This window comes from Ranitomeya variabilis, chromosome 6 (genome assembly GCF_051348905.1).
Source record: "Ranitomeya variabilis isolate aRanVar5 chromosome 6, aRanVar5.hap1, whole genome shotgun sequence".
In the NCBI taxonomy this organism is placed as follows: domain Eukaryota; kingdom Metazoa; phylum Chordata; class Amphibia; order Anura; family Dendrobatidae; genus Ranitomeya; species Ranitomeya variabilis.
The window spans coordinates 318,935,388-318,963,328 of NC_135237.1; the positions used below are offsets into that span (position 1 = coordinate 318,935,388).

The window sequence follows — 27,941 nt, forward strand, 5'->3', positions numbered from 1 at the left end:
CAGCGGCTGCTGGATGTGTGCACGGAGGTGGTGAAAAAGAAAAGTGTCTGAAATAGCAAGCACGGGCTCTGATGAGTGAACTGCATCATTAATCAAAGCTCGGCGACTGCTGGATGTGCGCATGGGGGTGGCGCAAAAGTGTGGTGAAAAAGAAAAGTGGAAAAGAGTGAGCATGGGTGCTAATCGGTGAACTGCGTCACCAGTCAACGCTCGGTGGCTGCTGCTTGTGTGCACGGGAGTGGCGCTAAGGCCGGTGGAGGGGGTAAAAAGAGGGGGAAGGGAGGAATGGGGGGAGGAAGAAAGAGGGGGATTGGGGTGGATGAGGAGAAATCAGGCAGGGATCAGGGATCTAAACACACTTGTCTTTCTTCTTTCTTGTCTTCTTTCTACTCTGTTCTTTGTTCTTCTTTCTTTAGCATTGAGGGATTGTGGTGTCACAAGCTTCTGTTGCACCAAAAGGCCCAGCACAGCAGCAGATCTTGCAGAGTGATTGCTCTACAGAAATCCTCAGCTAGTGTGAGGACATATAGTGCGATCACAGACAGGTCACACCGCTGCTGTGAACTGTCATTGGTGCGATTGATGACATCGATTGCACCAATCAGAGCTGGCCCTGGTGACGCTGGCTTTGCCAGGCAACGGCCTAGGATTGGTGCTTTCACAGCTCTGATCCTAGGCAGGTCACAGCCAGGTCACACCGCGTACTGAGGACTAAGAACACTACACGTGTTCGAAACGCGTTCAGTTGTATTCCAGGCACTTTTCCTCCAGTAACACCGGTATTGTTGTTTAGCAGCTAAGTTTTAATTTTATCAAATAAAAGATTTTTGGATTTTATCTCCGGAGCTGGATACCTTCCTTCTTGTGCAAAGACTACAGTGTCAGACAGAGACGTTGATCCGTGCTCGGACCTTTTGTTGAATACATTCAAGATTTACTAGGGGTAATCTGAATTTCTCTTGTTTTTCACACCGCGGCTGTGCCCTGTGATTGGCGCGATCGATATAATTGTCGATCGCACCAATCCGAGTGGGTTCAGCGATGGCTGGCGTTGACAGGCACCAGCCTAGGATCGTTGCTTTTGGAGCACCGATCGTAGGCTGGGACATCAGAGTTTCAGGCAATAAGATTGGCAACGCTAGCCATTTCTCAAACACTGAGAAATGCTGCAATTGGCTGTTCAGAATTGAACAGTCAATCACAGTGATCATGGTTGCTTTAGGGCAGTGACACCCCCCTAGTTTGACGGCACCATCTATCCAGAGGTAAGTTTGCACCAGAATTTTAATGTGATCACCGCAACTTCGGTTGCAGTGTTGCATTAAAAAAAATTACATAATATTCCGTCCATGGTCAAATAGGCCCAGGTCACGTGGATGAAATATTGCAGAAATGGTTAAAATAAGCCCTAGGAGGCAGATTCTCATGCAGATCATTGTCTGCCCTCTAATCCTGAACTGCTCATTTACTTAGAAGAAAAATGTGGATTTCTCTGGAATAAGACATCGGATCACTGGTATCAAGGTATCATTTTATTCAGCTTCCTATGACTTACATGCCCATATAGATGGCTTAGGAGGGTGTTGATCCTACTGACATGTTCCCTTTAAATTAAAAGAAATCCTATGAAAGTCCCTCTTATAAGGCTTTATCTATGTAACAACCATCAATAAAACGGTTTGCAGAGATTAGTAGAGCCACAAAGTACATATTTTTAATAGTAATATGGATGTAGTCATCTAGACTCTAGAACGCTTGGTTAGAAGAACAGTGTTACTACATTAGAAAAAAAAGATAACATTTTATTTTAATATCAGTTTCCACAACAATATAAAGAAACATAGAAAACTATACAACAACAGTGTATATACAGGAGTTCATACTTACTTATGAACATTGTTTGGATTATCAAAGAATAGCCGTAAAAGCTCACTGAGGTTTTCCACAAACCATGCCTTTTGGAATATTTGTTTCCATATGTTGTATAACAAGATATATTTACAGTTGAATACTTACTTATTGGATAGCACCCTCTTATAATACACAGATGTTTCTGATGTTTAATGATGCCAATGACTTTGGAGAAAATTATTAAAAAGTAACTATTAATGCTGTTAAAGAATCGACTGATATCTGAATCTGACGGTAGATGGTATTTTGGTTTCTTTGAAGTTATCTTTCTTTCTGACCTCATTGTTGACCTCCGTGCACAGGATTCTTTAAGTGGAATATATAATTTTACCCTGGTTGCCCTTACTTTGCATGACTCTCACAGCTACATAGAGAGCTTCCATTAATAATGATATATTAGGGAGTCCTAATACATCATTTATTATTTTTACTGTTTGAGATACATTTTTAGCTACAGAAATGTATTCTCTAACATCAGAATGCCTCAAGTGCTATGATAAGCCACCTATTGTACACTGAGGGTGGGATCAGATCCTATACTGAGAGGTTAGTAAAGTAGTTACTGCCGATAATAAAGTAAATCATTTTTAATTTTCCTCAAGATATTTGGTAAACCCCATGTTCAAAAGATCTCTATGTACTGAACTTACAAAATCTATGACAATTACTCAATAATAACCAGTTAAAACAGATTTGTCAGAACTCACAATATTGCCCTATGTGAGGAAACCGGAATTGCTACAAATAATGCAGTTTAAAGGGGTTTTCCATTACTTAGAATAGATAGTAAATAACAGATATTTGGGGTCAGACACCCAGCATTCCCATAGATTAGCTATTTGCAGGTTTGGCCATAGCTAAACAGAGAACAGAGCTGGAATAGCACGGCCCCATGCTCTATGTAGTGTCCGCAGTCAGTTATTCACATCAATAGGAGCTGATCTGTGCTACAAAATAAAGCCACTATATGGAGTACTGAGCACTGCACATCAGCTCTGTAGACTGTTTACAGACTAGCAGAAATACCGCAGCTCATCAGGAAGGGTGACGGATATTCGACCTCCACTGATCTGACATTGATGAGCTATTCTAACAATAGATTATACTTAGTAATGGACAACCCCTTTAAATAGGTCTGTCATCAAATTATACAATGCAAACTGCATAGCTTATTAAAGGGCTTGTCCACTACTAGGACAACCCCTTCTCAATCTGAGTGTTTGGCCGTGTTAAAACTAAAACACTTATACTCACCTCCCGTGCGGGCGCTGTTCCAGCAGTGTCGGCACTCGCGTTCCCAGGGCTCATGTAAGGTTATGATAATGACGTGAGCCCTGCGGGCAGTCAGTGCTGGCGTCACTGTCCCCACCTTCAGGCATACAAGTTAGCAAGAGGAAGTGGCCGCTCACTTCCTGCTAATTACTTATACATCTAAAGGCGGGTACAGGGACGCCAGCACTGATTGGGCGCAGGGCTCATGTGATGTAACCTCACGTAAGCCCCGGGAATGTGCATGCAGACACCGCAGGGAACGGTGCCCACAAGCAAGATGAGTATAAGCTTTTTTATTTTAATAGGGCCAAACATGGAATGAGACAGGTTCACTTTAAGCTACAGAGTGTAAAATTCTCAATCCTGGACTTGCTTCACAAAGGTAGCAAGTCTGGAGGATGATAATAATTAACAGTATGTATGTAGGAGAGACCACCCTCCTGACTTGTTAGATGAGAAAAAAATCCAGGAGCCAGAATTTTAATGAGTATTTAACAGTGTTTCCCATACTTTTGTATCTGCTTTTACATGAAAAGTAATCTTCAGGGCTTCTTCAAATGAATGAACAAGGAAGGAAGTGTCAAATCAGATCGATTGGCTTCTTGATAGAAGAATGCAATTCACCTGCTTCTGATTATTTATACTCTTTCAGTGCTTTATTAATGATTTATTCTATTGTTTATTGTTAAAAGACAAACCAATAAAATAGTTGTGAACCAAAAAGTAGGCAAACCTCCTAGTAATGTCAATATTCAGCATAAAGATTCACATGACCCTAGTCTAGCTGCCACATCGATAGTTTGTGGCCTCAAGACTAGAACAATGCAAACCTCTAGTGATTAGTAGGCCCCTGTACATCGTTATGTTATGGCGTGACAGACACATAATAATGTGGACGCTGACTAATCAGAAGAAACCCCACAGATTCCACAGGTGGTAAGAGGTTTCCAGTGCTCTGGCCCATTGGCCACCGATTATTGGCATGGCCATTAGGTCAGGGACCTGAAATGTTTTTGCTCCACTCTAATCAATATATATTTTACTTTAGATGACAATGAAACACTCTTTTTTTCGATAATCCTTGTCTATATTTATACTATTGTGCTAGGAAGAAAGTTAAGGTCCTCTTCTCTGTCTTTGTGCGGCCTTTGTTGGTTGTCATTGATGGATGTAGGTGTATATTCATGAGACAGGTGTTTCATCCTGAAGTCTCGTACAGTTCTGATGTACATTGCACACAAGATTGCACTTGGAAGGTACACGCATGCAGCGATAAGGCCAAAAATCGAGACAGCAGCGTCCCCTCCTTGTACTTCACAGTTCATCCAGGTATAACCCCGACGTGCATATAAGCGCTCCCTAGTTTTACAAATGTCAGTAGAATTGACTTTCTTGATGAAGTAAAGGTATAAAGCAATTCCTACAATGTAACCCACACAGCCCAAAACATCAAATATAAACTCCACAAGAAGTAATTTTATAGATACCCTATGGATGGGCTTACCCCCAAGAATCAAAAATACTATTGTTAAGGCGCAAAACGACAAGCTGAAGGCAACGCCTCCGTACACTCCTGGGGCTCTCAGTTGGCTGTATTGCAGGTCCACATCTCTCACTTGCTGCAGTTCTGTGCCTTCGAATGGACTGTATGCTGAATCAATGCTGAAGGAGCCAAAACCGGCAGCAGACGTGTAACCGCTCAGAACCGCGTATGAAGCAACCACGCAGATCAGTACCAAGATCCCGGCTACTATTTCCACAAACTGCAGGACTCCTTCCAAAAGAAAACACAGAAATACATTACTGTTGAACGTAGAACATAAATGGTCATTATTAGCTTTTTAGGTATTCAGTGTTTGAAAAATCATAAGCAATTTTGCCATCATAATATTTCATAAACTTTGTTACATGCAAATGGAAAATTCAGTAGGAATATGGGGTTCGTTAAGTAATCAAATAATCAGCTTTTTTGGCGAAAGCAAACAGAATCTTATGGAGGCCTGTGAGATTTTATGCCCAAAAATATTTTAATATCTTACTTGATATTTTGTCATCAAGCAAAATTGTCAAACGCAAATAGAATCAACCATTAGGTATGTAAGATTTCAGGGCCCGTGGACCGGCAGAATTTTTCTACATGAAAGACCTTCAATTATTGGCTATCCAGTAACCCAAAAATAGTTAGTAGGCCACATATACAATGGTTCAATGGAATTAATTGCAGTATATTTCCCCAAAAACTTTTGGAGTCCACTGAAATTATTACAATATGCTAATCAATTATAAAAGTATTTAGTTTTTAGGACCCAAACAGAAAAGAAAGAACAAAAGTTTGTGTAGAGACAGCAATAATAGAGGTGTAAATGCTAGTGAGGGCCCCAAATTTTATAGTGTTCAAAGAGCCACAGGAATGTCACAACATAAAATTATTTAGAACTACAAATTTGCACTTTTTACCTTTTGGGCTTATTCACACTCTGCGTTTATTTCCAAGGCATTTTTAAAGGATATAAAACACTACAGTACACTGTACCAACAAAGTGAATAAACAATCTGAACTCTCCTGTACATGCTGCTTATTTTTGCCTTGTGAACCATGAAAGTGTTTTTTTGCAAAACTACAATGTCAATTCTTTAATCATTTTTGCAATGTTTTCCAAATGAAAGGAAATCAAAGGAAAAAAACACAACGTATCAAACACATGTCAAAAGTGTGTATATTTTCCACAGTATTTTTCCTGCCAATACTTTTGTTGCAGAAAAAACTGCTTCAAATACTCGTGTGTACACACCTTTCTTGCTCTTCTCCGCAGCACCTTTTTTGATTGTAGGCTTTCAGGAGGGATTTCACTCTGTGTAGCACTGTGTGTTCATGTTTTTGCGCTGTATGGTTTTCTTCATTTACTGCTTCCCTTGTTTGTATAGCACATTGCTGTGTGTTGGTGCCATATACACTCCTCAATATTGAAATTGCAATAGCATGAAGGAAAAGTGTTGGTATTCTAGAAATCACCGGATTGATAGGCATGTTAATTATACACAAATAATGAAAAAATTAAAGCAAAATTTTCAAAATGTCATTATCTATTTAGCATGAAGTATGAGCACCATGTACAGTAATACACTCACTTACACAACATGGCATTCTACCAATAAGGTTAATAATGGTTGCTTGAGGAATGTTCTGCCACGCCCAATGCACTTGGGTAGCAAATAATCAAGATCCGCTGCTGGCAGTTGCCTTCGCAATTGTAAATAAATTACGTCACTGATGTGCTCAAAGTGAGACAAGTCTGGAGACACTGCAAGTCACGGCAGTACGTTTAGACCACACGCTGCTCACAGTAGCCCGAGCAATGTGTGGCCTGGCCTTGTTTTGAAAAACAGCTCCTGTGACACTTTGGAGAAATGTCCATATCTTTGGTTCCAAATCAATGTAACTCAGGACTGTTAGTGTACCTGAAGTGAAGACTAGAGAAGTCTGGCTACTATATATTATGCCACTCCACACCATAATCCAGGTGGATCTTGATGATTTGCATGCCAATTCAGGGTGACAGAACCTTTCTCAGACAACCATTAATAACGGGATTAACATAGTAACATAGTTAGCAAGGCCGAAAAAAGACATTTGTCCATCCAGTTCAGCCTATATTCCGTCAGAATAAATCTCCAGATCTACTTCCTTCTTAAGAACCTAATAACTGTAAGATACAATATTGTTATGCTCCAGGAACTGGATTGATAGCATGCCAATTTGTGTGTATTTCTGTGAATTGCACTAATGCTCGATACTGAATAAATCAAGACATTTTGGAAGTTTTTTTTCCATTTCTTCATTTGAATAGCATTGCCATGTCTTTCAATTTTATGATTTCCATAATTTTATGAATTTTCCTTGTTGGTGTTTCAATTTCAATGTTGAAAAGTGTAAATAATATTGGAAAAATAATATTGGAAGGTATAACTGCTGCTATGCCCTCCTTCCAACCACCTAAGGTTTCACATGTGCCTTTTATAGGACATACACCACGTTGTGTGTATACAGTAGATCACTGAACAATTAACATGACATATATATATATATACTGTATATATATATATATATATATATATATATATATATATATATATATACATACATATAATTTTTTACTAAAATACAAAGGAGATGTGTCGTCTTAACTTTAGGCCTTTTAGAGATCATTTCATCTTCACCTTTCTTAGCTGTTTACAATAATAGTAATTTTGAACAGGGGTGCCCATACTTTTGCATGCCGCTGTAATTGTAAAATATGTAAGCTATTTTATACTTGATAGTGAATATTGAAGCAAGGTTATGACCTTCACTTCAGATGACACAGGTGCAAGGGGATCCCTTGACGGGAACAGGTAATTAAGGAGAACTATCTGAAGGATCGCAGACCAGGCAGGGCTGACAGAGGAATTTTAGGTTGACAGATTTTTGGCTGGTGGAGATAACCTATCACTTTTAGCCTTAGCTTGAACAGAAAGTTAAGTGGCTTGCTTTGAGCTCCTTTGTTTTATTGCATTTATAAATATTGGTTTTTTTTGTATGAACAGGTCCTACAGTTATCAAAGACATTTTTGGAGTTGCAATGAAGTTTTGAATGTAACACATTGTCTTAGGTCACTGGACGGTTGTGACAACACATCCAAATTAATATCGGACAGATGGATGATGCTATACATGCCATGTCTCCTATCTATATAAAGGTAAAATCGTAATGGGAAGCTTGACAGTAATATCTCTTGACTGGGACCTTCAGGGGTGAACATATCGTGGAAGTTGGGGATCTCATCATTTTCTAATAGAACTAGCCACATCCCTCACAAGCCCTGGTATGAGTCAACCAAGGGGAAGTATGTGGGCATGACTTGTGTTAATAAAAGCAAATGCTTAACTATGATCAATATCAGATATGAAAGAACAAAAGTCCTCCAGACATGAATCATAAAATGATATAATATTTATGTAAATTCACAATTGGTGCTATCTTGGTAATATTCTTTTTATACTCATTCCAAAAGGCACATACACCTATTATCTTATATTCTGATTCAGATAATATTTATTATCTCCAGACATAGGTGTCAATTATTTGTCCAGTGTTTTGCTTTTTCCATTTCTGCATGGCTTGTCTTCATCTCCAATAACTTTTTTATGAAGTGTTTTTAAATTGTGAATTTAAATAAAGATTATATCATTTTATGATTCATGTCTGGAGGACTTTTATTCTTTCATATTTGTCTAATTCACAGTCCTCCGTGCTTAATTATTGGGACACCGTGGTTCTGTACTGTTACCCCTCAAAAACGAAGAGCTTCCCTTTATAAGAGGCAGAGCCAACCATGCGGCATCAAGTTTAGTATATTTGATATATTTAGCTTTTTTATTTTATGTAATTGTTTATACAGTATTGTTTTGCCAATTTTGTAACATCTTTGTATATTTTTATAAACACTGCCTAATTTTCGGATTAAATATATAAAATGTAATAACTTTGTTCTGTAAAGGACACCACGCTGCCCTTGTTTATCGAGCCAGTGCGCATGTCCTGAGTTGAGCGGATGGTGCCCAGAGATTCCAGAGGAACGGGACGGTCACGGTGGAGAAGCTTTTTTCAGGTAAGAGGACCTGAAGCACATGACTGTAAGGGGAGTGTCAAGGGGCGGAGATAACCCCTGGACTCCGGGGACTGGAGCTCAGGCTAGAGAAGCCCAGGGGGATGCCAGACAGACGCGGGTCAACCAGGTGACAACACAGTACAGATGGAAACAGACAGAGACATGGTCAATAACAATCCAGGGTCAGAAAGCCGGAGATAGCAGCATAGTATCAGACAGGAAACACAAAGCGGAAGGTCAGGGACAAGCAGAGGTCAAAACCGAGAGACTATGAAAGTACAGAATCAGGTAGCAAATAAAGAAGCAGGAACAGACCGGGTCATACATAAGCAATCACACACAGGCAGACAATATCCTCAGATACACGGGGATCAGGAATTCAGTTGAGGTCAAAAGTATCACTGGCAATGGACAGAGCCCAAAAGAGGCTATTTAAAGCCCTCCCACTGCCAGAGAGAGGCCAACACCAATAAAACCTGAAGCACTAAACAAGGACTTCCATACAGACCATGACATGCTCTTCTTATAACCTACACCCCTGAAGCAATACGCTATATGTAACTGGTGTCCAATTAGTCTGTATAAACGATTGGTGGAGGCAGCTGGTTCATTTTGTTATTAACGATTGGTGGAGGCAGCTGGTTCATTTTGTTATTGTGGAGTTTGGCAGTGACTGTAATGGGTATATATATATATATATAAATCACAAAAACAGGCAGCACTCCACGTTCTAAAGTTGATATGCAGGTGTTTATTGTGCCCACATCTCCATGCAACATTTCGGCTCTGACTGGGCCTTTCTCAAGCTTTTGTGATTTATATGAAGTGGAAACAACCGAGGACGGGTTGTCTGGGCTTTGCACCCGAAGATAAGTAAAGAAGTAGTGCTGTTTCAATTTTTTCTATTACATATATATATATATATATATATATATATATATTCAGTGCGTTGCAATCGGATGTGTATATACTATACGCTCACTGTGAGTTCTCCTATAGCAGCCGTGATATCGTCAATCACTTGTCAGTCAATTGTGCAATTGTCCTGATGAATGGATGATGCCGACTGTGTCTCCTGAAATTGGTGGTAGCGGTGGGATCTGTGTAATTTTCCCTGGTTTAAACTTGACAGTTTTGATTTGTTAAAATGAAAATAATAACCAAACCACTCAAAAAGTACAAAATACATGTCTGACATTTAAAAAAAAAGAATCAGTGATTGATATAGCCACCAGTGATTGATATAGCCACCTGTCTTTTCAATAACAGTCATAAGTCTTCTGCAGCACCCCAGAGTCCTGGTCTTTGCAGTAATGTTATTCTTCCACCGGGGGAGTGATGTTACGTCTGAGGGCAATAAAGCAGATCTCTTTGCCAGGTATCACAAACCACACAACACACTTCACACTCCAGGCCGCCAGGGGGAGCTACGCTTCTATCTATTAGTGCACTCCTCACAATTAGGTAAAACTGGTAGTCTGGACAGGAAGTAAGAGAGAAGCGAGCTGGGTTTCACCCAGTCAGCACCAGTCTGGCAGAGGCTGGCTGGTCTGGGTCTAGTGAGCTGCTATCTGGGCTCCGCTCAGGTAGTGGGTCCCTGACAGGGGTGGGATCCTGTCAGAGGCCAAGACAGAAGGCCACGGAACTGCACCTGCCCCATGTGCGGCAGTATCCAAAGGAAGAGATATTGAAGGGATTTGCGTTGCAGAGAGTGAGAAACGAAGTCACAGCAAAAAAAGAGGAATCCAGAAGGAGTTCTGCCCTGCAAAAGGCTGCCTCCTGCTGAGGCGCAGAATCCGGTAGCCAGAACACCGAGGGAGTAAGGATCTCTACGCTTTACTTCAGAGACTGGCAGGACAGTTAATTCCACGTTAGCTGCCCGACCTTTTACCCAGGAGGCACGGTGGCAACTTGTGGGGGCTGGGGCGTGCTAGAGTCCTTGTAAAAAGCCTCAGGCCATCAGTCATACAGGTTTGTCCTTACCTATCCATCAGGGGGACAGAGAGAAAGAGACATTACATCTACAATAGTTGTGAGGACCTTACCGAGAAGCTCAGCAGGGAGGTACTACAACACTCAGGCGCTAGAGGAAGGCTACTGATTTCCTCCTGGATAAGGGGACTCTGGATTTGCCTTCAGTCCGGCCGGACTCTGCCTACCCTGTGGTCTGTACCCTGGACTGTGGATGTTGAAGCCTTCAGTAAAAGGTAAAGAGACTGCAACCTTGTGTCCTCGTTATTCCCTGCGCCTTACATCCACCACCATCCACCATCTACACTCTGGGAAGCCCTGGGGATACACTTCACCTGTGGGAAGGAATACCATCTAGCTGCCATCACATCACCCCAGCGGACCCCTAAGCAGCGTCGGTCACCCTGACCGAATACCACAGGTGGCGTCACGAACATTATCCCTTTAAAGACCTTTCCCTTATTTTACAACGGACGTCCCTAAGGCCACGGACCGGGTCAGCCACTGTGACATCACCGCTGAGAACCGAAGGGCCCGGCTCCGAGGACCCCATAGCCCTACTGGGGACGCTCCATATCCATCCATGGAGTAATGTTTTCGCTCGCCATAAATCTACCATTAAAGAAGGGCCCAAATGTTCTCAATAGGGCCTAAGTCAGGTGAGGAAGGGGGCCATGTCATTATTCTTTCATCTTTAAGGCCATTACCGTCTAGCTCTGCATTGGAGTACTTCTATGCATTCGTTGGATAAAAATCATGGTTATCTTAAAACATGAAAACTATTTCCTGTACCACTGTGTGAAGAATGTGTCTTTTAAAAACTGGAAGTAGGTTTGGAAGTTGATATTGAGACCATCTTCCACATGAAAAAGGTCCAACTAGCTCATCTTTAAAACATGGTCCAAAGTCAAACTAAATTTAATTCTAAATCTCTATATATTTAGTGCCATAATCTAAGCTATTGTCTAATAAAATTGTATTAAAAATTCTCCACTGTTGCCTAGCTACACTATAATTGCTATTCTTATTCTTTACATGTTGGGATACTCAAGCAAAGTGGCAGCAGTGCTGGGGGTAGCAGCTGAAGTCACTGTCACATCCTCTGCCTCCTCCCTTAAACGGCAACAAAGCGGTGTCAGAATACCCGGCATGCAGTAGACTAGTGCCGCCCCCTCTAGTGACTTCACTGATCTCCTGTATGTTGGGTATTCTGACACTGCTCTGTTTCCGTCTGATTATTACTGATCTGAGCCGACAACAGAGCGGATGCTGTAACTGTGCAGATAACACAGCGCACCTGTTAGGGAGGGACAGAGCGGGGACGAGAACAGCCCCTGAAATGAGTGTCACTGATGACGCTTCGTTTCACGGAGGGGGTAGATGCTGGAGCACTGACTGCAGTCTCTGTCCGTTGCTCTGATGACGCTTCATTTGAGGATCCCAGCATGCACAGGGATTCTCAAACGAACCGTCATCACACAGGAAATAGGAAAAATAATAGAATATCAGTTAGATATTGTAGTTGGGGAACAGGAGAGAATTTTTAATACAAGTATGTTAGAAAATAGCTTAGGCTATGCCACTAAATAGATAGGGATTTAGTTTGACTTCGGACCACCCCTTTAATAATAACAGCCCACCTTGCTGGCATCTGAGTCGAAGTGGAGGTCTGTGCTCATTCTGATCCATCCATGTAGTCCAACAGAAGTCACTCATCTTATCAGTCCATAAAACCTTTTAAAAAATCTGTCTTCAGATATTTCTTGGCCCAGTCTTGATGTTTCAGTGTCTTGTTCAGCGGTGGTCGGGTTTCGGCCTTCCTTACCTTGGCCATATGTCTCAGTGCTGAACACCTTGTTCTTCTGGCTACTCCCGAGAGGTTGCAGTTCTGGGATATGATGGAATTGGAGGATAATGGCTTCCTGGTCACTTCACGTTTGATTCTCCTCTAATCTTTGTCAGTTAAGGTTCGTATCTTTTTCTAAAAAGAGACCCTGTTGACTATTTGCAACAAAACCTTTGATGGTTCTGTGATCACACCCCAACATCTTAGCAATTTCTAGAGTGCTGTATCCCTCTGTAAGACCTGTAGAAATTTTTTACTTTTCAGAGTCAGATAAATCTCTTTTTTGGTCCAATTTGCCTGAGGAAAACAAGCTGCGTAATAATTCTGCACACCCTAATAAAGTTTGGTGATATTCTTAGGCCACAACCTCACTAATGACACTTATACACATCATTGCTTCAAGCCAATACGTTTATACAGTTTGGAGTCAGAAAATCTGCATAAAGTGATGATATGGTTAAAATACTCACTTGCCTAATAATTGTGCATATAGTGTGCTAAGAGGAAAAATGAAATAACATAACTGGAAAATGCCTCTTAGCAATAATCCTGAGAGGTACTGCTGTGGTGGCGAGTCACAGTGCTGTCACCATACCCTCTGTACCTCAACTAACATGTGAATATAGCCCTAACTGTTAATCATGGAACAGTGGGCGCCGGGCGGGCTAACAGAGAGCTCACTGTGACTAGTCACCACTGCAGCACCGCCCAGATGACTATTGGTGAGCACCAAAAGCCAATTTCAGAACTTTACTTTCTCCCTCCTAGTAGATCACCAATTACAACATGGGCATGTTTACAAAGAGTCCCATAATATCATGTGAGCGGTTTCTTTCCAGACACGTTTCCTTTAAATATATTGTCCAGCAATAGCAGCCTTCCAATTTTAATATAATTTCAGTTACAATTACGCGCCAGCCATCCTAATTACCATTCCCTGGCCAATGCCAATATCGCATTAGTACTGAGATTAAGGTCTGACTCAGCAGAAATACAGTATAAGCATTTCCATTTTCTGGCTCCTCTGTCACATTATTATTTCAACAGAAGTAGTGCTGAAAAATGTATGAGGCTAAGAACCTTTAGGCTCTGTTCACAATTTAACATTTTGATAGTTTATTACCCAAAACCAGAACGAAGAAAATCTTAATTCCATATAAGACTGCATTCACACTTGTATGATGCCTGGCGTTATTTCTGATGGCAAAAATAGTGCAGAAACCTTAACAGCACCCTACTAGACTGCTTCTTATAAGTCAATTGGACCCACAAAGATCCATTTGTAAGCAGGACAGACAGAGCAATCATGGCTCCACCAGAGGTAGAGTCAAGAATCACAAGAAATGATTGACTGAAAACCAGAAGGGACAACAGTTTTCTAGCAATTCTTATCTGTGTACCCTGGATTTGTATTTGTGACTGAAACAGAAAATATAGCTGTAAAAGCAAGAGGTTTAGCAGAAAAACGCTCCACCTGTTGCTGGAGTCTTATGTTGTGGTAGGTTTTGAAATTGTTTTTTGTTCTTGAACCATAAATCTTCAAACTAGGAGTTTCAATGACGCAAATGCTCCAAAACATGTGAAATTAAATATTGGGGGAATTACCAAAGGAACTACCTATCCAATTTACAAATATTCACCTTTACACACCATTTTACAGTTTGCAAATACTAAAATCTTTTTTTGCAAACACTGTATTTATCATTACTAACCTTCTACTAATCGTTTTATAGCAATAGTGTTAACCCACAAATCCTAAAGTGGGGTTTCAAGTGTCCAGTTTGCCACTTTCTGTATAATTTACATAACATAGGGTGTTTTCTACAAAGCATGGTTTATGGGTCAGTGTTAGCACTTGTAAAAATGTAATTACTGTATTGTGTTTATTACTCACACATGTACAGAAGTAACATGATAAAATGTTATCCTGCAGCTTCCACTAGAGGGAGCTCACTGCAAAGATATTTATACAGCTCCCATTGAGCTCAATAATAAATGATTATGCAGGAAGCTTCCACCAAGGACATCCGGGAAATATACGAGTTATTATCCAACCTTTATAATATCCCATAGCTACACTTTTATGCTGAAGTTCGCCAATATTCCTTGCCTATTCAGTCTCTTTTTAAAGCTTGTTTGGGTGAATTGCATTCTGGAAATTGTACTTTATAGGCCACGTTCACACACTCAGTATTTTACATTAGTATTTGTAAGCTAAAACCAGGAGTGGAACAATTACAGAAAAAGTATAGTAAAACACGTCACCACTTGTGTATATTTTTTGCACACTCCTTATTTTGGTTTACAAATACTGATGTAAAATTCTGAACATGTGAACGCAGCCTTATACTAAGTATTATACAGTAATGTGATGTAGTGAAAAACAACAACCATCTGAATTGCAGCCCAAGCTCTGGATTATAATGTAGACTGTCCCACAGGACCAGTACAACTATAGGGATGTAATATATTTACAGCTACTCAATTTCCTATGTGACCTATATTTTCGTTCCCCATCGTTGTCCTCTTATGACCGTAGCTCCTCAGATATTTGGGCATCACTACACATGGTCTACTCATGTCCCTCTTGAAACTTTCAGGGCGTGTGGCCAGAATCAATAAATAGAAATGTAAAAAGCTCCTTGGAGTGTCCGAGTATGGGTTGACTTGTCTTCTGGGACCTGCCATGATGGGAGGAAGGAGGATCAGCATGAGGATTATGTGGTACAGACTCTTGGCTAGTGAGACTGGACCATGCGGAAGACAGGGTCATGCTGGGAAACATACTGGAAGCATTATCTGCCATCCAACCGACCACCTGTTCACACTGTCCTGGCTTCATGAGTGATGTCCCACACCCTCCCTGCAAAGTGGGACAGGAAGCTAGGTCTTATGGAGGCAGGCAGTTTCACTTGTCCCACGGCTTCAGCCTCTGCGTGCACCATCAGCAGCACATTCATTTCACCGTCCTTTACTGCATGCTTTGTGCATTTTAAATTGGATATATAGTACATGTCTGCAAAATTTCCACTATTGATAAAGAAAAAAAAAATATTTAGCCCTGAAAAGGACTTTTATTTTTAAGCTGCAGCAGCTGTACACCTATAGAAGAAGGACTGTAAGGCAATAAACTCTGCCAGTATTCCTCCAATCTAAAACTATCCGTCCTGCACCAGCTATCCCTACACTGAATGCAGGTAACATTGGTTTGACTATAGAAATGGACAGTAAGTAGCCCTGAAATTAATGTAACACTGCCTAAATGCTTGCTCTAATCTAAGGTATCCCTCCTAGGTCAACTCTCTGTGAACTGCTTCCAGAGGAGAGTGTGCCAAGCATCACGTCACTGGGTCTTATATATGTGGCCGTCCAATCACAGTAATGCCAGCAGCAAACAGGGCTACGGGATTACCGTGTATGGCAGGCAATCACCGCATATTTATTGGCTGTCTAACAGGCGCCAAACATGTGGGACGGGGACTTGAGCATGGCGCTCCATCACCTGCTATACCCTATCGAGTAATGAGCGTACCTGAGCACCCTGATGCTCGAACGAGTATTGAGTAGTGTCAGCCATGCTCACTGATCACTAGTGACAATGTGTTGATCCCTGGGGGTCTGACTAATGGGACCCCCATTAATCAGCAGAATGGAGGATTTTTATCCCTGTTAGAATAGAGCAGCAGTGGGCATGTGTCCATTCATCATCGGTCACCCAAGCACTGCGCACAGATTTTTCTGGTAGCTCTATAGAGAATCAGTTTAGCAGTCATCGGGTATGTGACCTGCCATTCTAATTGGACTGGGGGGAAAAAAGTTTCCCGTTGGTGATAAAAATTCTCCATTCTGCTGATCATTGTAGGTCCCAGTGATCATACACCCACCGATCAGTAAATGTTATCTACCGGATAGGTGATAACTTGTTTTCCATGGGTAACTCATTTCAGGCAGGAATTCATCTAACACTTTACACCAGAAAATTGGTGCATAAAAGTAGCAAATTTTTGCACAACAATTATTATGTCAGCTGTGACACCTTTCTGAAAATTAGGTGGAGCTTAGAGGGAAAGTCATGGCGGTTCAGACTCGCTATAATTTATCATAACTAAAGCAAACTGAAAAATGTGCAATGTTAGGATATATAAACAGAACAGAAAAGTGAGCCCCTCTCGGAATCCCCCTCTATAAGCACAAACATGACCTTTCTGTGTGTTACATGCTTGGCCTGTCACCTGAACGCCTACCTTTCTACATCTTTCCTGCAGCAAAAACTGTACAACAGGGAGAAGATTTTGTCATTTGCATCACGTGTAGGGATTTGTGTAAGACTAGACTTTCATTATTACAGGGAATGAAATAAGGAGAGCTGGGAACACGTAGATTAAAAACAGTTTAATAAAACAGAACATAACTTTACAAAATACAAAAAGAAAATAAACTGCTTAAAGCTATAGATTTTAATTTAAATTTAAAAAATAAATACCCATACAATGGCTGCAATACAATGCAATAAATAAATAGCTTACATGTATAGGAGGTAGTAAGTGTATGAAAAATACTGAGAAGTGAAAGCTATGAGGTCACGTAAAGACACTTGTTCTGAATTTTAGCTGAAGAATAGCAAGTACAAATCTTCTTAAAGAGAATCTGTCAGTAGGATCAGCCCTCCTAAGCTGACTATATGGGTATGCATGTCCTAGGAAGATGAATAAAATGATATCTTGATATATGCGATATGATGTCTTATTCCAGAGACGTCCACAGGTTTCTTAATCTGTAAATAAAGTGTTAAGAACTCTGGGCGGGACACAGATTTTCCCGGGAGTCTGCCTCCAGAGCTCATTTTAATGCTTAGCGATGCCTCTATATGTAAATGCATCCTTTTGCTGCAATTCTGACGACATGAAAACTCGGGTGTGCGCAGATCACCACTGTCCTCACTTCCTCGCAGCTCTCCAGACACACTCTTGGGAACGTCTCAGTCCCATCCAGAGATTTTAATACTTAATTTACATATTAAAAAAACATGTATTTCTTTGGAATAAGACAGATAATTGAATCACAAATATCTTTGTATCATTTTTATTCAGCTTCACCTGCATGAGCACATAGACGGAGGGTCCGGCCTACTGACTGATTCTATTTAAAAGTGCTGATCAGTAGTCATCAATGATTAGAGGGTTCAACTGGGTGAGTTCTTTACTCGTTTAGCTCAAACTATCTACCCTATTGACATCAGTTTAGAAAAGTTAATTAAAATTAACCTGAATACCTTGAATAAGCCTGTTTCTGCTAGCTTATATTGACAATGTTGCATTGTGATAAGCGCTGTTATTGCCTACTATGGAAGTGAAGTGCATGGAGGGTCCTTGGCATATTATAGCTTCTGAAATATCCTAGGAAACAATGAATGCTGTGTTTTGTACCTGGAAATTCCTTGCACTAATTTAAGAATTTGGCTAATTTCCTATATGTGATGGGATGTATCGCCTCACTGGGTAGCTCATCCTCTTCATATGCAAAAAGTGGAAACCTTATTTTTCATTTACAAAATTTGCTGAAGACCATACCTTTGCTTTGTTTTTTACCATTGCCTGTGTGATAGCAAACATGGCATAAATGAAGAGGATTTAAAATGAATCTGTCTGCTCTCAGGTTCAGGTCTGGAGATTGGGCTGCCCATGGCACGGTTTTGATGTGGTGGTCTATTAATTTTTGCCACAGCTGTATATGGAGGACTATGACATGCATTATACTATGTGGAGGACTATGGGATGTGTAATATACTGTGTGGAGCACTATATGAGGTGGAAGCTTCATTATATTCTATGGAGTGGCTACATTATACTATATGGAGCTGCATTATATTCTCTGAGGTGGCGGCATTATACTATATGGGGGCTGCATTATATTTTATGGGTTGGCTGCATTATACTATACGGGGTGGCTGGATTATACCATAAGGGGTGGCTGCATTATACCATATGTAGTGGCTGCATTATATTCTACGGGGTGGCTGCATTATACTATATGGGGGCTGCATTATATTCTATGGTATGGTATGGTATTATACTGCATGGAGTACTATGAGGTGTGTATTATTCTGTATAAAGTGTGTGTTATACTGTATGGAGCACTATGAGGTGTGTATTATACTGTGTGGAGGACTGAGGGGTGTGTATTATACTATATGGAGCACTATACAGTGTATATTATACTATATCAAGGACTATGGGGTGTGCATTATACTGTTTGGAGGACTCTGGTGTGTATTATACTATGTGGAGTACTATGGGGTGTATGTTATACAATATGGAGGACTATGGAGTGTGTATTACACTATGTGGAGAACTCTGGGGTGCAAAATGCTCCCTATTCATCTAGTGATTGGATTGCTTATGCCGTAACAAAAATCATTGTTCTCAGCAGCACATCGCCCAGTGAAAATTGCAGATATGCTGCTGACAACATGATACAGAATGGGGACATATTGATCCACTAGTGATCATTCTGTCTCCATCATTGTTCCTCAGCCGCTGTAAAGAGGCTAGGAAACATGCGTCGAATTACTTCAAACATGCTTGTTTAGTGGCCTGAACTCAGCGCATGTAAATACAACTGAAATGTTGTATGATGGTGCAATATGTGAGCATTTGGGGACCCATTTTAAACTTTTGCCTATGGCCCCACTTTGTCTAAAACCAGTCCTGTTCACTGTCAATACACAACATACACAGAAAGCTGTTGAGTGGGTGGGGTCAGCTTTCTGAGCTCTGCTACATGCTACATCTAAAAACTCTTGATTGTGTCTCAATTGCAGCAGCCAGTAAACTAAGTGACACATCGCTGGAATCTTATTTTATACATTAGGCTGCTCTCTGATGAGTTTCTAAACGGATCCCTTAGAGTTAATTAGGAGCGTGTGGAGTTTCTCAGGGAGACATGGTAGTAATAGCACTGTCGACTATGCTATACTTGCTCTCCAAAAGCAGTACCAACCCAAGAAATAGGAGGGCAGTGTGTGAACAGAGCCTAAGGTAAATTTGTGACAAACTGAAAAACTGATGCGATTTTCTGACTTTTGCCATATCATTTATGTTATAGCTATGAATAAACTTTTTATGGTTTTGATACATTTATGCTACATGTCTGTGGCAGTTATGTGTGTGTCCTTCGCAGGTAATTTAAGTGCCTAAGAATCTAAAAGTTGAGGTAATCAATACAGGAACAAAAATAAAAGTGATAATGAAGCTAAATGAAGATTCCACTGGGAATGTGCTCTCTTGGCTTATTACTCTCACTTGTGAGATTTTGCAATTCTGAATCTTTTTCTCCCGTTTTGTTAACAGACTCTGAGTTTGGGGTATCGGTGTTAAATTTCGTTTTTCTCAATATAAGGCCAACAAACCCTGCACTGGTAATGTACAGCACATCCAGTATCACAGCAAACACACACACAGCCATCTCTGTGCCCATGATGTCACAGGAGACGGAGGTGTAGCCGCACCGATGGTACAGAGCCTCTCGTTGCTTGCACACCTCTGTAGCATTGATCTGTTTGATGAAGTGAATATATAGCGCAACACATATTATATACGTAACAGCAGACAATACATTAAACACTTCCTCCGTCAGCAAAAGCTTCATGTTGTGGGCAGTGCCAGACTTGCATCTGGCAGCCAGGCATGTCAGTGTTAGAGTCAGCAGCAGAAGACTAATGGCAGCAGCAGCATAAATAGTGGGAAGCTTCATGCGGTTGTACTGCACATCTAACTGTGTCACCTGATTCACTTCATCCCCCAAAAATCCACTCATGCTATAGCCCATGCTATAATATGTAGTGCTGCCAAATCCCCCAAGGCTTGAAAAGCCGGCTGATGCGCTTTGAGTGGCAGAGGCACATATCAAGACCAGCAGGTCTATAAGAATCTCCACCAGCTGCAAAAGACCTGTGAAAAGCCAGCGCAATGGAGCCAATTAAAGCTGGAATTCACAGGTAAAAGTCAATGAGATTCTAACTAAAATTATGCTGAAGTAACAGTGTATGCGGTACATGGTCAAATTGGAAAACATACTTTGCCGACATGGGGCCATGCCATGCTTTCATACGGCAATAAATGGCCATACAATTTTATCTGCAGAATCATGCATCCATTGGCCACCGTTTGCGGGTGTCGTAGAAGTGGCCATAGCATGAAAACCCAGCCTAAGGGCCCATTCATTTTTTTCGTACGAGTGCTACCAGAGTTTTTCACGAATAGCACTCATGCCTATAATAGTGAATGAAGCTATTCACGTCTGTGAGTTTTCAACATCCGTGTCAGATCAAAATCACAATGCAAGTCTATGGGTCAGTGAAAAAAAAAAAAAATTAAGCAGCACTCGGATGCCATTAAAAAGCTGGGGTTTTTTTCACGGACGAGAAAAAACTGCAGAAATTCGGACAACACTTTGATAAAACTCTTACCGAAAACACTGATAAACTTCTGTCAGTTTTTATCGTATGTGAAAAAACTGACATTTTGTATGAGCCCAAATATATGTAATATATTAAGAAAGTCTAGTCTCCGTCCTCCTGCTTGCTTCATGTGGATGACTCGTCCCTGTGTGGATGATGCAGTGTGGCGTCACCCACATGAAGCAAGCAGGAGGACGGCTTCGCAAGAAGATGGGAGGCGCCGGTACAAGAAGAGCGACATCCATCGGACCAGACCGCCCCGCAGGTGAGTATAATAAAAGTCATTTTTCTTCACTTGCAGGTCGGGTTGGGGGCTTATCTACAACATTATAGAATGCTATATATCAGCCCTGAAAGGGGGTGGTCGTCACTCATATTGGCCAAACCTGGTGACAGGTTCCCTTTAATGACTAACATTCTGTGCAACTGGGATGGAGTCCCACCATTTGGGCACAGGTAGTATGTTTGCCCATGTAGCTTTCATTTTTACAGAATCCAAATTGCATATGACAGAACTGTCACCAGCACTAATGATCTGTTTCACACATATTTCATCACTTCAAATTTGTCAGATATCCATTTTTAGATTTTAACATGCTGTAAAATTCTAATTGGCAAACAGCAACTGAAGCCTAAGAGAAAACAACTTGGCATCATTGGTTTTGCACTTTTTTTCTGGAGTAATAAGGCTTCTCATAGTGAACTTATTCGCACTTTGTTCATTATTTAATTTGTGCTTTTTAAAGTTTACTTTATTCAGTTTTATCTCTTTTCCCTAACATTAGAAAACTTTTTGACAGTGAGGGTGGTCAATGAGTGGAACAGGCTGCCACGAGAGGTGGTGAGTTCTCCTTCATTGGAAGTCTTCAAACAGAGGCTGGACAGATATCTGTGAGATGGTTTAGTGAATCCTGCGTTGAGCAGGGGTTGGACATGATGACCCTTGAGGTCCCTTCCAACTCTAACATTCTATGTTGCTATTATGGGTATGCTTTAGTTTTCTAAATGTTTTAGCCTACTTTATCATTTGCAACTTTTTGAAATGTTGCAACATTTTTTGTGCAACTGTATTTCAGTAACCTAGGGAGATACAGAATTTGTCTAGCTTTTTGTTCACATAGTTGAAGACTAGTGCGCAACTATTTGAAGCTTATTGACTTTTTCTGTATAAAAAAAAAAAAAAATGCAAAAAAATAAAAAAAATGGACATATATTTGAATTTGCACTAATTCATCAAACATTGTACATTATTTTGATGAATTTGACGTAAGATCCACCAGCTTGAAAATAAATACTAGACAAAAAGTTTATTTAAAAAAATTATTAATTGGGGTGTAAGGTTCTTTTTACCTTACTGTCATCACATTCATATATAACAGAGCTGTAATTTATTAGATTAAATCAGATCTTGAAGAAACATGTATGACCCATCACATTTCTGTCCATTTTGCGGACATGTTTTTGGCAAGAAATGTGCTTCACCGCTAGTGGAACTTCTGACAGAAAACATTTGAAGGGAATCTGTCCCCAGGTTTTAACCTCTTAATCGGAGAGCATCATAATGTAGAGACAGAGACCCTGATTCCAGTGATATGTCACTTACTGTGCTGCTTGATAAAGTCACTGTTTTCTCAGCAGGAGATTATCACTAGAGAACTAGTAAACCTCCTTCCTCGTGATTACTGTGCTTATGCAGTCTAGAAAGAAAGTTGCTAAATGTGGTGTGGGCAGGGTGATACAGAGCTCAGCATTCACAGAATTGCTAAAGCTGCGGAAGATAAAACCGTGAGTTTATGAAAATGGAAACAAGCAGCCCAATAAGTCATACATCGTTGGAATCACGGTCTCGGTCTCCCTACATCATGCTGCTCTCAGATGAGATAGCGAAAACCTGGTGAAAGATTTGATATAATGCAAGTGTTAACAAATCTTAAACAAAATGCCTCCTCTGTGTAATTAAGGCCCCTGGGTCTTTTGTTTGACCATGTCCCCAACATACGATATATGAACATACCTTCTAGTTATATAAACAAAAATATATGTTAAATGTACAGAGCACATTTAAGGAATATATCAGGGATTTTAAGAGGACATTGCAGCCCATGTTTCTGGTACGTGTGAAGTCTGCCTTCACACGTACCAGAGACATGTAAACACGCACGTTCAGAATCTAGGAGTCCGCTACCTGTGCCACTCTCTCCCATGCCAGTCTATATAGTGATTTGAATACATTTGGCACTTTTATACTGAACCAGTGAGTGCCACCACTTTCTTCATTTTTCATTAATCTATGGGGCTGTGCACGTCTGTGTTTTCAGGCCATGTGTCCGTGTCACCCTTGTCATCCACACGGACACATGTCCGTTTGACAATATGTCCAGCACATGAATTACATCCTTGTGTCATCCGTGTGCCGTTCGTGTGACAAGTACTGGAATAGAATGCAGAATAGAAATTACAGATTTTCACTTATTACAGATGTGCATAGATATCCATGAGATATATGAGATATATGATTTTTGCCTTGTATGTGTAGCTTGCGTTAACTTAATAAATCAATAAAAATGACGCGGAGTCAACCTGGTAACCAGCAAAGGTAAAGCAGACAGCTGTGAGCTGATATTGACAGGCTGGGAAGGTCCATGGTTATTGTGCCCTTCCCAGCCTAAAAATACCAGACCACAACCGTGCCAGCAGTGGCATACCACATGAGATTCTCCAATTCTGGTGCTTCGCCTTTGCTCTTCCCAATTGCCCTGGTGCGGTAGCAATCGGGGTAACGGGGCTTGGGGTTGGCTGGAATCAAGCCCTGGTGTTGGTAAAAGAGGGGTGTCTATCAGACACCCTCATTACTAACCCAGTAATAATAATAAAAGGAAAAAAAAAATCATACACAAAAATGGGGAGTGTTTATTTAAATAAAGTGAGGTTTTTTGTGTGTGTGTGTTTTTATTACAATGGGGTCCTCTTGTTTGCGTGCTGTTCAATAGCATTTACATGTTTTAATGTGGACTAATTCAATTTTGGATTTTATCCCACAGAGCTGGAACATTCTAAGGTTTTTCATTGCTGTTCACGTCTCATAGGGATGGAGTTCTGTGCGCCTGCCACAGTTGTCGGATGAGCTGGCTTTATATCTCACGGATTTCTATTTGTCCATCTATATCTTTGCACATCTTTAACACCTAAAAATCTGTAATTTTTTTCTGCATTCTATTCTGGTATGTGTCACACAGATATCACATGGATGGCCAACAGAAAAACCACACGGATAGAAAAAACAATCCGTGTCACTCATACATTTTTTTTTAAGCAGATGTGTGAAGGGGGCCTAAAGGAACTTGCGTATTTTAACTTGTGAAAGGTTTTCTTAGGGACTTCTGACATAAAATACAAACATATTGTAGATAAGATTAATCTCTTCCAGGAGATCTTTTAAAATAAGTAAGTCTAGCAGAGAATGACGAAAATAAAAATGTGTCATAGGTAAAATAAATCTACTTTCCAATTAAAGCAGTGGGTGAAGACCTTGATTCCGAAACTACTTTATAAATGCTATGTCCAGAACTCATTGTTCCAGAAGTACATAGTTTTCCCAATAGAGGGATTTCAAATGCTCCTTAATGTTCTTTTGTTTCAGAAAGGCTTTCTATAAAGTAAAAAAATAAAATCAATGAACTTTACCATAACAATGGAAAGCATAGTTAATGCTTCAGACTTGAAGAACAAAGAAGACTGTGGAAGAGCAGATGGAAATTCGAGATTACGGACAACAATGTGTATGTGTTTTATTAACCCTGATGAAACCTTCCTCATTTTATCACCACTTACATATAATTCTGTCTCTCTAGTTTTCAATGTTTACCGCAATTAGAGGGCGAAACAATGAAGCTACATTTGAGCCCTATTGTTTTGAATAGTGGTTAATAACTTGTAAAATGTGTGGTCCCATATTGAAGCAATAAGATAAATGTGTTTTGCATTGTTTGCACAATGGTCTGGATTCAGTTGCCTTCAGTGGATTTTCTGCGGTATGTCTACAACACCAGCACAACTCCTGCAACCCTACATTTATTAATTCTGAGAAAACTTAAGAAATGATTGAAAAAAAAGGAGAATGAAGACCAAACATTTCAATCTTGTTGAATTTAACAGTCATGCCCAGACCCTTTTACTATATATGCCTGATTATTTCTGCAAGAACAGTCTATTATATTTTTGAAAGCAAAGCTCTTCCATTTCCTTTTGTTTGTTTGTTTGTTTGTTTGTTTTTAAAGAAAAAGAAGATTATAAAATAATTGTCAATGGAAATGTAGATCAATGTACATTCAGCACTAATTCTTGGATATTAAAAGTAGAGTTTTTATTTCCTTGCTTCAGCTATATGGGGGTCCACACACAAGAGACCTCAAGCCCACCCTGCACTTGACAGGTGAAAAATATGTTTAACCAGATGGCCCAAGTGTCTGCCCAGATTCTACCTGTATAAACTGTGCAGGAGGTGTGGGTTAAATCCGCGCTGCCTTAATGATGAAGTTCCAAGGATCATAAATTTAAACAGTTGTTTATTCAACGCGTTTCAAGGTCAGTGCGACCTCTTCTTCAGGAAATTCCACATACAACATACAGATACAGCGTGCTTACATTGTTTAAATACGTGCAGAATTAAAAAAAACGGCGCCAAGCAGTCAGATGACATGTGGTGTCAAAGTTCATGGTTCACAAAAATGTTTCCAAAACATCAATTTTAGAAACAGATGTAATATCTATTATATATACCTCCTATTGACAGAAAAATTGTTATTCATTTCGTCTTGCAGTAGCTATAATGTGGCTGTTAGGTTGCAGCAGCAAGGACTGTAATGCAATAATCCCTGACTAGATGCCTCTAATATGCTATCCCTAGTCCAACAGCTAACCTTATTAAAGAATAGAATCTATTTAAATTAGCATTGAAAGGACTTTTGCTTGTACATGGCAGCACCAAGCACTGTAAAACAATGAAACCTGCCTAAATGCCTCTAATACACTATTCCTACTCCAGTGCCTAACCCTACATGAATTGCAGCTAAGAGTGGCATTATTATAGAATCAAATCTATTTGAATTAGCCCTAAAAATGACTGTTGGTTTAATGTTGCACCAGCAGGTACTGTAACGTCATAACACACTGTCCCTTCTGCAGTAGAAACTCTCCTTACACTATTTCCAGGTACAATACGCTGAACATGGTGTCACTGGGTATTAAATAGACCCATGCGGCTGGCCAATCACAGTAATGCCAGTCTCCAATTTGGGTATGGCGTTAGCGTGATTGACAGGCAATCCCCACATGTTTAGCTGAAAATCAGCCACAAAACATGCGGGAAGGTGGAATCGAGCATGGTGCCCGGGTACTGAGCGTCTCGAGCACCAGGATGATCGATCGAGTGCTGAGCACACTCACACATCACTAAATATAACCCATTTTTACCAACCAACCTCATATGCATTTAGTTTCCAGTTTACAATCAGCAACTTCTAAATATTTTGTTGGGATGATTCTATCCTATCTCCATGCTCTTTATTGTACTCAAATGCATTCTTACTTAGACAATAGGACTAAATGCTGCTCACCTGTCAGCATTCAGTTACTGCTACAGGCTTTGCATTTAGTCCTTCTGTTTGGCTTGTGTTTTCTCACAATTGCTGATCTCCAAATAAATTCAGGGCAGCATTTTTGCTTCAGCTGCTAACAGTCTGGTACTTCCTGAATGCTCTCATTCAACTTCAGCAATATCAGTGTATTAGCCATTTTAAACACTATTCACATTGGAAACCATGAATTTTCCATGACACCATGGGCTCAAAAGGGGGGCATTCAGAGTAGAATTTCAATATTTGCAGATGACACTAAACTCTGCAGGGTAATCAATACAGGGGAGGACAATTTTATATTACAGGATGATTTATGTAAACTAGAAGCTTGGGCTGATAAATGGCAAATGAGCTTTAATGGGGATAAATGTAAGGTCATGCACTTGGGTAGAAGTAATAAGATGTATAACTATGTGCTTAATTCTAAAACTCTGGGCAAAACCGTCAATGAAAAAGACCTGGGTGTATGGGTGGATGACAAACTCATATTCAGTGGCCAGTGTCAGGCAGCTGCTACAAAGGCAAATAAAATAATGGGATGCATTAAAAGAGGCATAGATGCTCATGAGGAGAACATAATTTTACCTCTATACAAGTCACTAGTTCGACCACACTTAGAATACTGTGCACAGTTCTGGTCTCCGGTGTATAAGAAAGACATAGATGAACTAGAGCGGGTGCAGAGAAGAGCGACCAAGGTTATTAGAGGACTGGGGGGTCTGCAATACCAAGATAGGTTATTACACTTGGGGCTATTTAGTTTGGAAAAACGAAGACTAAGGGGTGATCTTATGTTAATGTATAAATATATGAGGGGACAGTACAAAGACCTTTCTGATGATCTTTTTAATCATAGATCTGAGACAGGGACAAGGGGGCATCCTCTACATCTGGAGGAAAGAAGGTTTACGCATAATAACAGACGCGGATTCTTTACTGTAAGAGCAGTGAGACTATGGAACTCTCTGCCGTATGATGTTGTAATTAGTGATTCATTACTTAAATTTAAGAGGGGACTGGATGCCTTTCTTGAAAAGTATAATGTTACAGGGTATATACACTAGTTTCCTTGATAGGGCGTTGATCCAGGGAACTAGTCTGATTGCCGTATGTGGAGTCGGGAAGGAATTTTTTTTCCCAATGTGGAGCTTACTCTTTGCCACATGGTTTTTTTTGCCTTCCTCTGGATCAACATGTT

The 27,941-nt window shown here is 40.4% G+C and overlaps 1 protein-coding gene across 4 annotated transcripts in view; it reads right to left on the reverse strand.

The window, feature by feature from the left end:
- Positions 1 to 1,519: 1,519 nt before the first annotated feature.
- LOC143782369 (MARVEL domain-containing protein 3-like) overlaps positions 1,520 to 27,941 on the reverse strand; it is a 67,241-nt gene continuing 40,819 nt past the window's right edge. For all 4 annotated transcript variants that reach the window (XM_077269749.1, XM_077269746.1, XM_077269748.1 and 1 more), the window contains one exon: positions 1,520 to 4,957. In XM_077269749.1, coding sequence (XP_077125864.1) covers positions 4,275 to 4,957 — 683 coding nt within the window. In that variant the 3' untranslated portion in view covers positions 1,520 to 4,274. The remainder of the gene's footprint in view (positions 4,958 to 27,941) is intronic.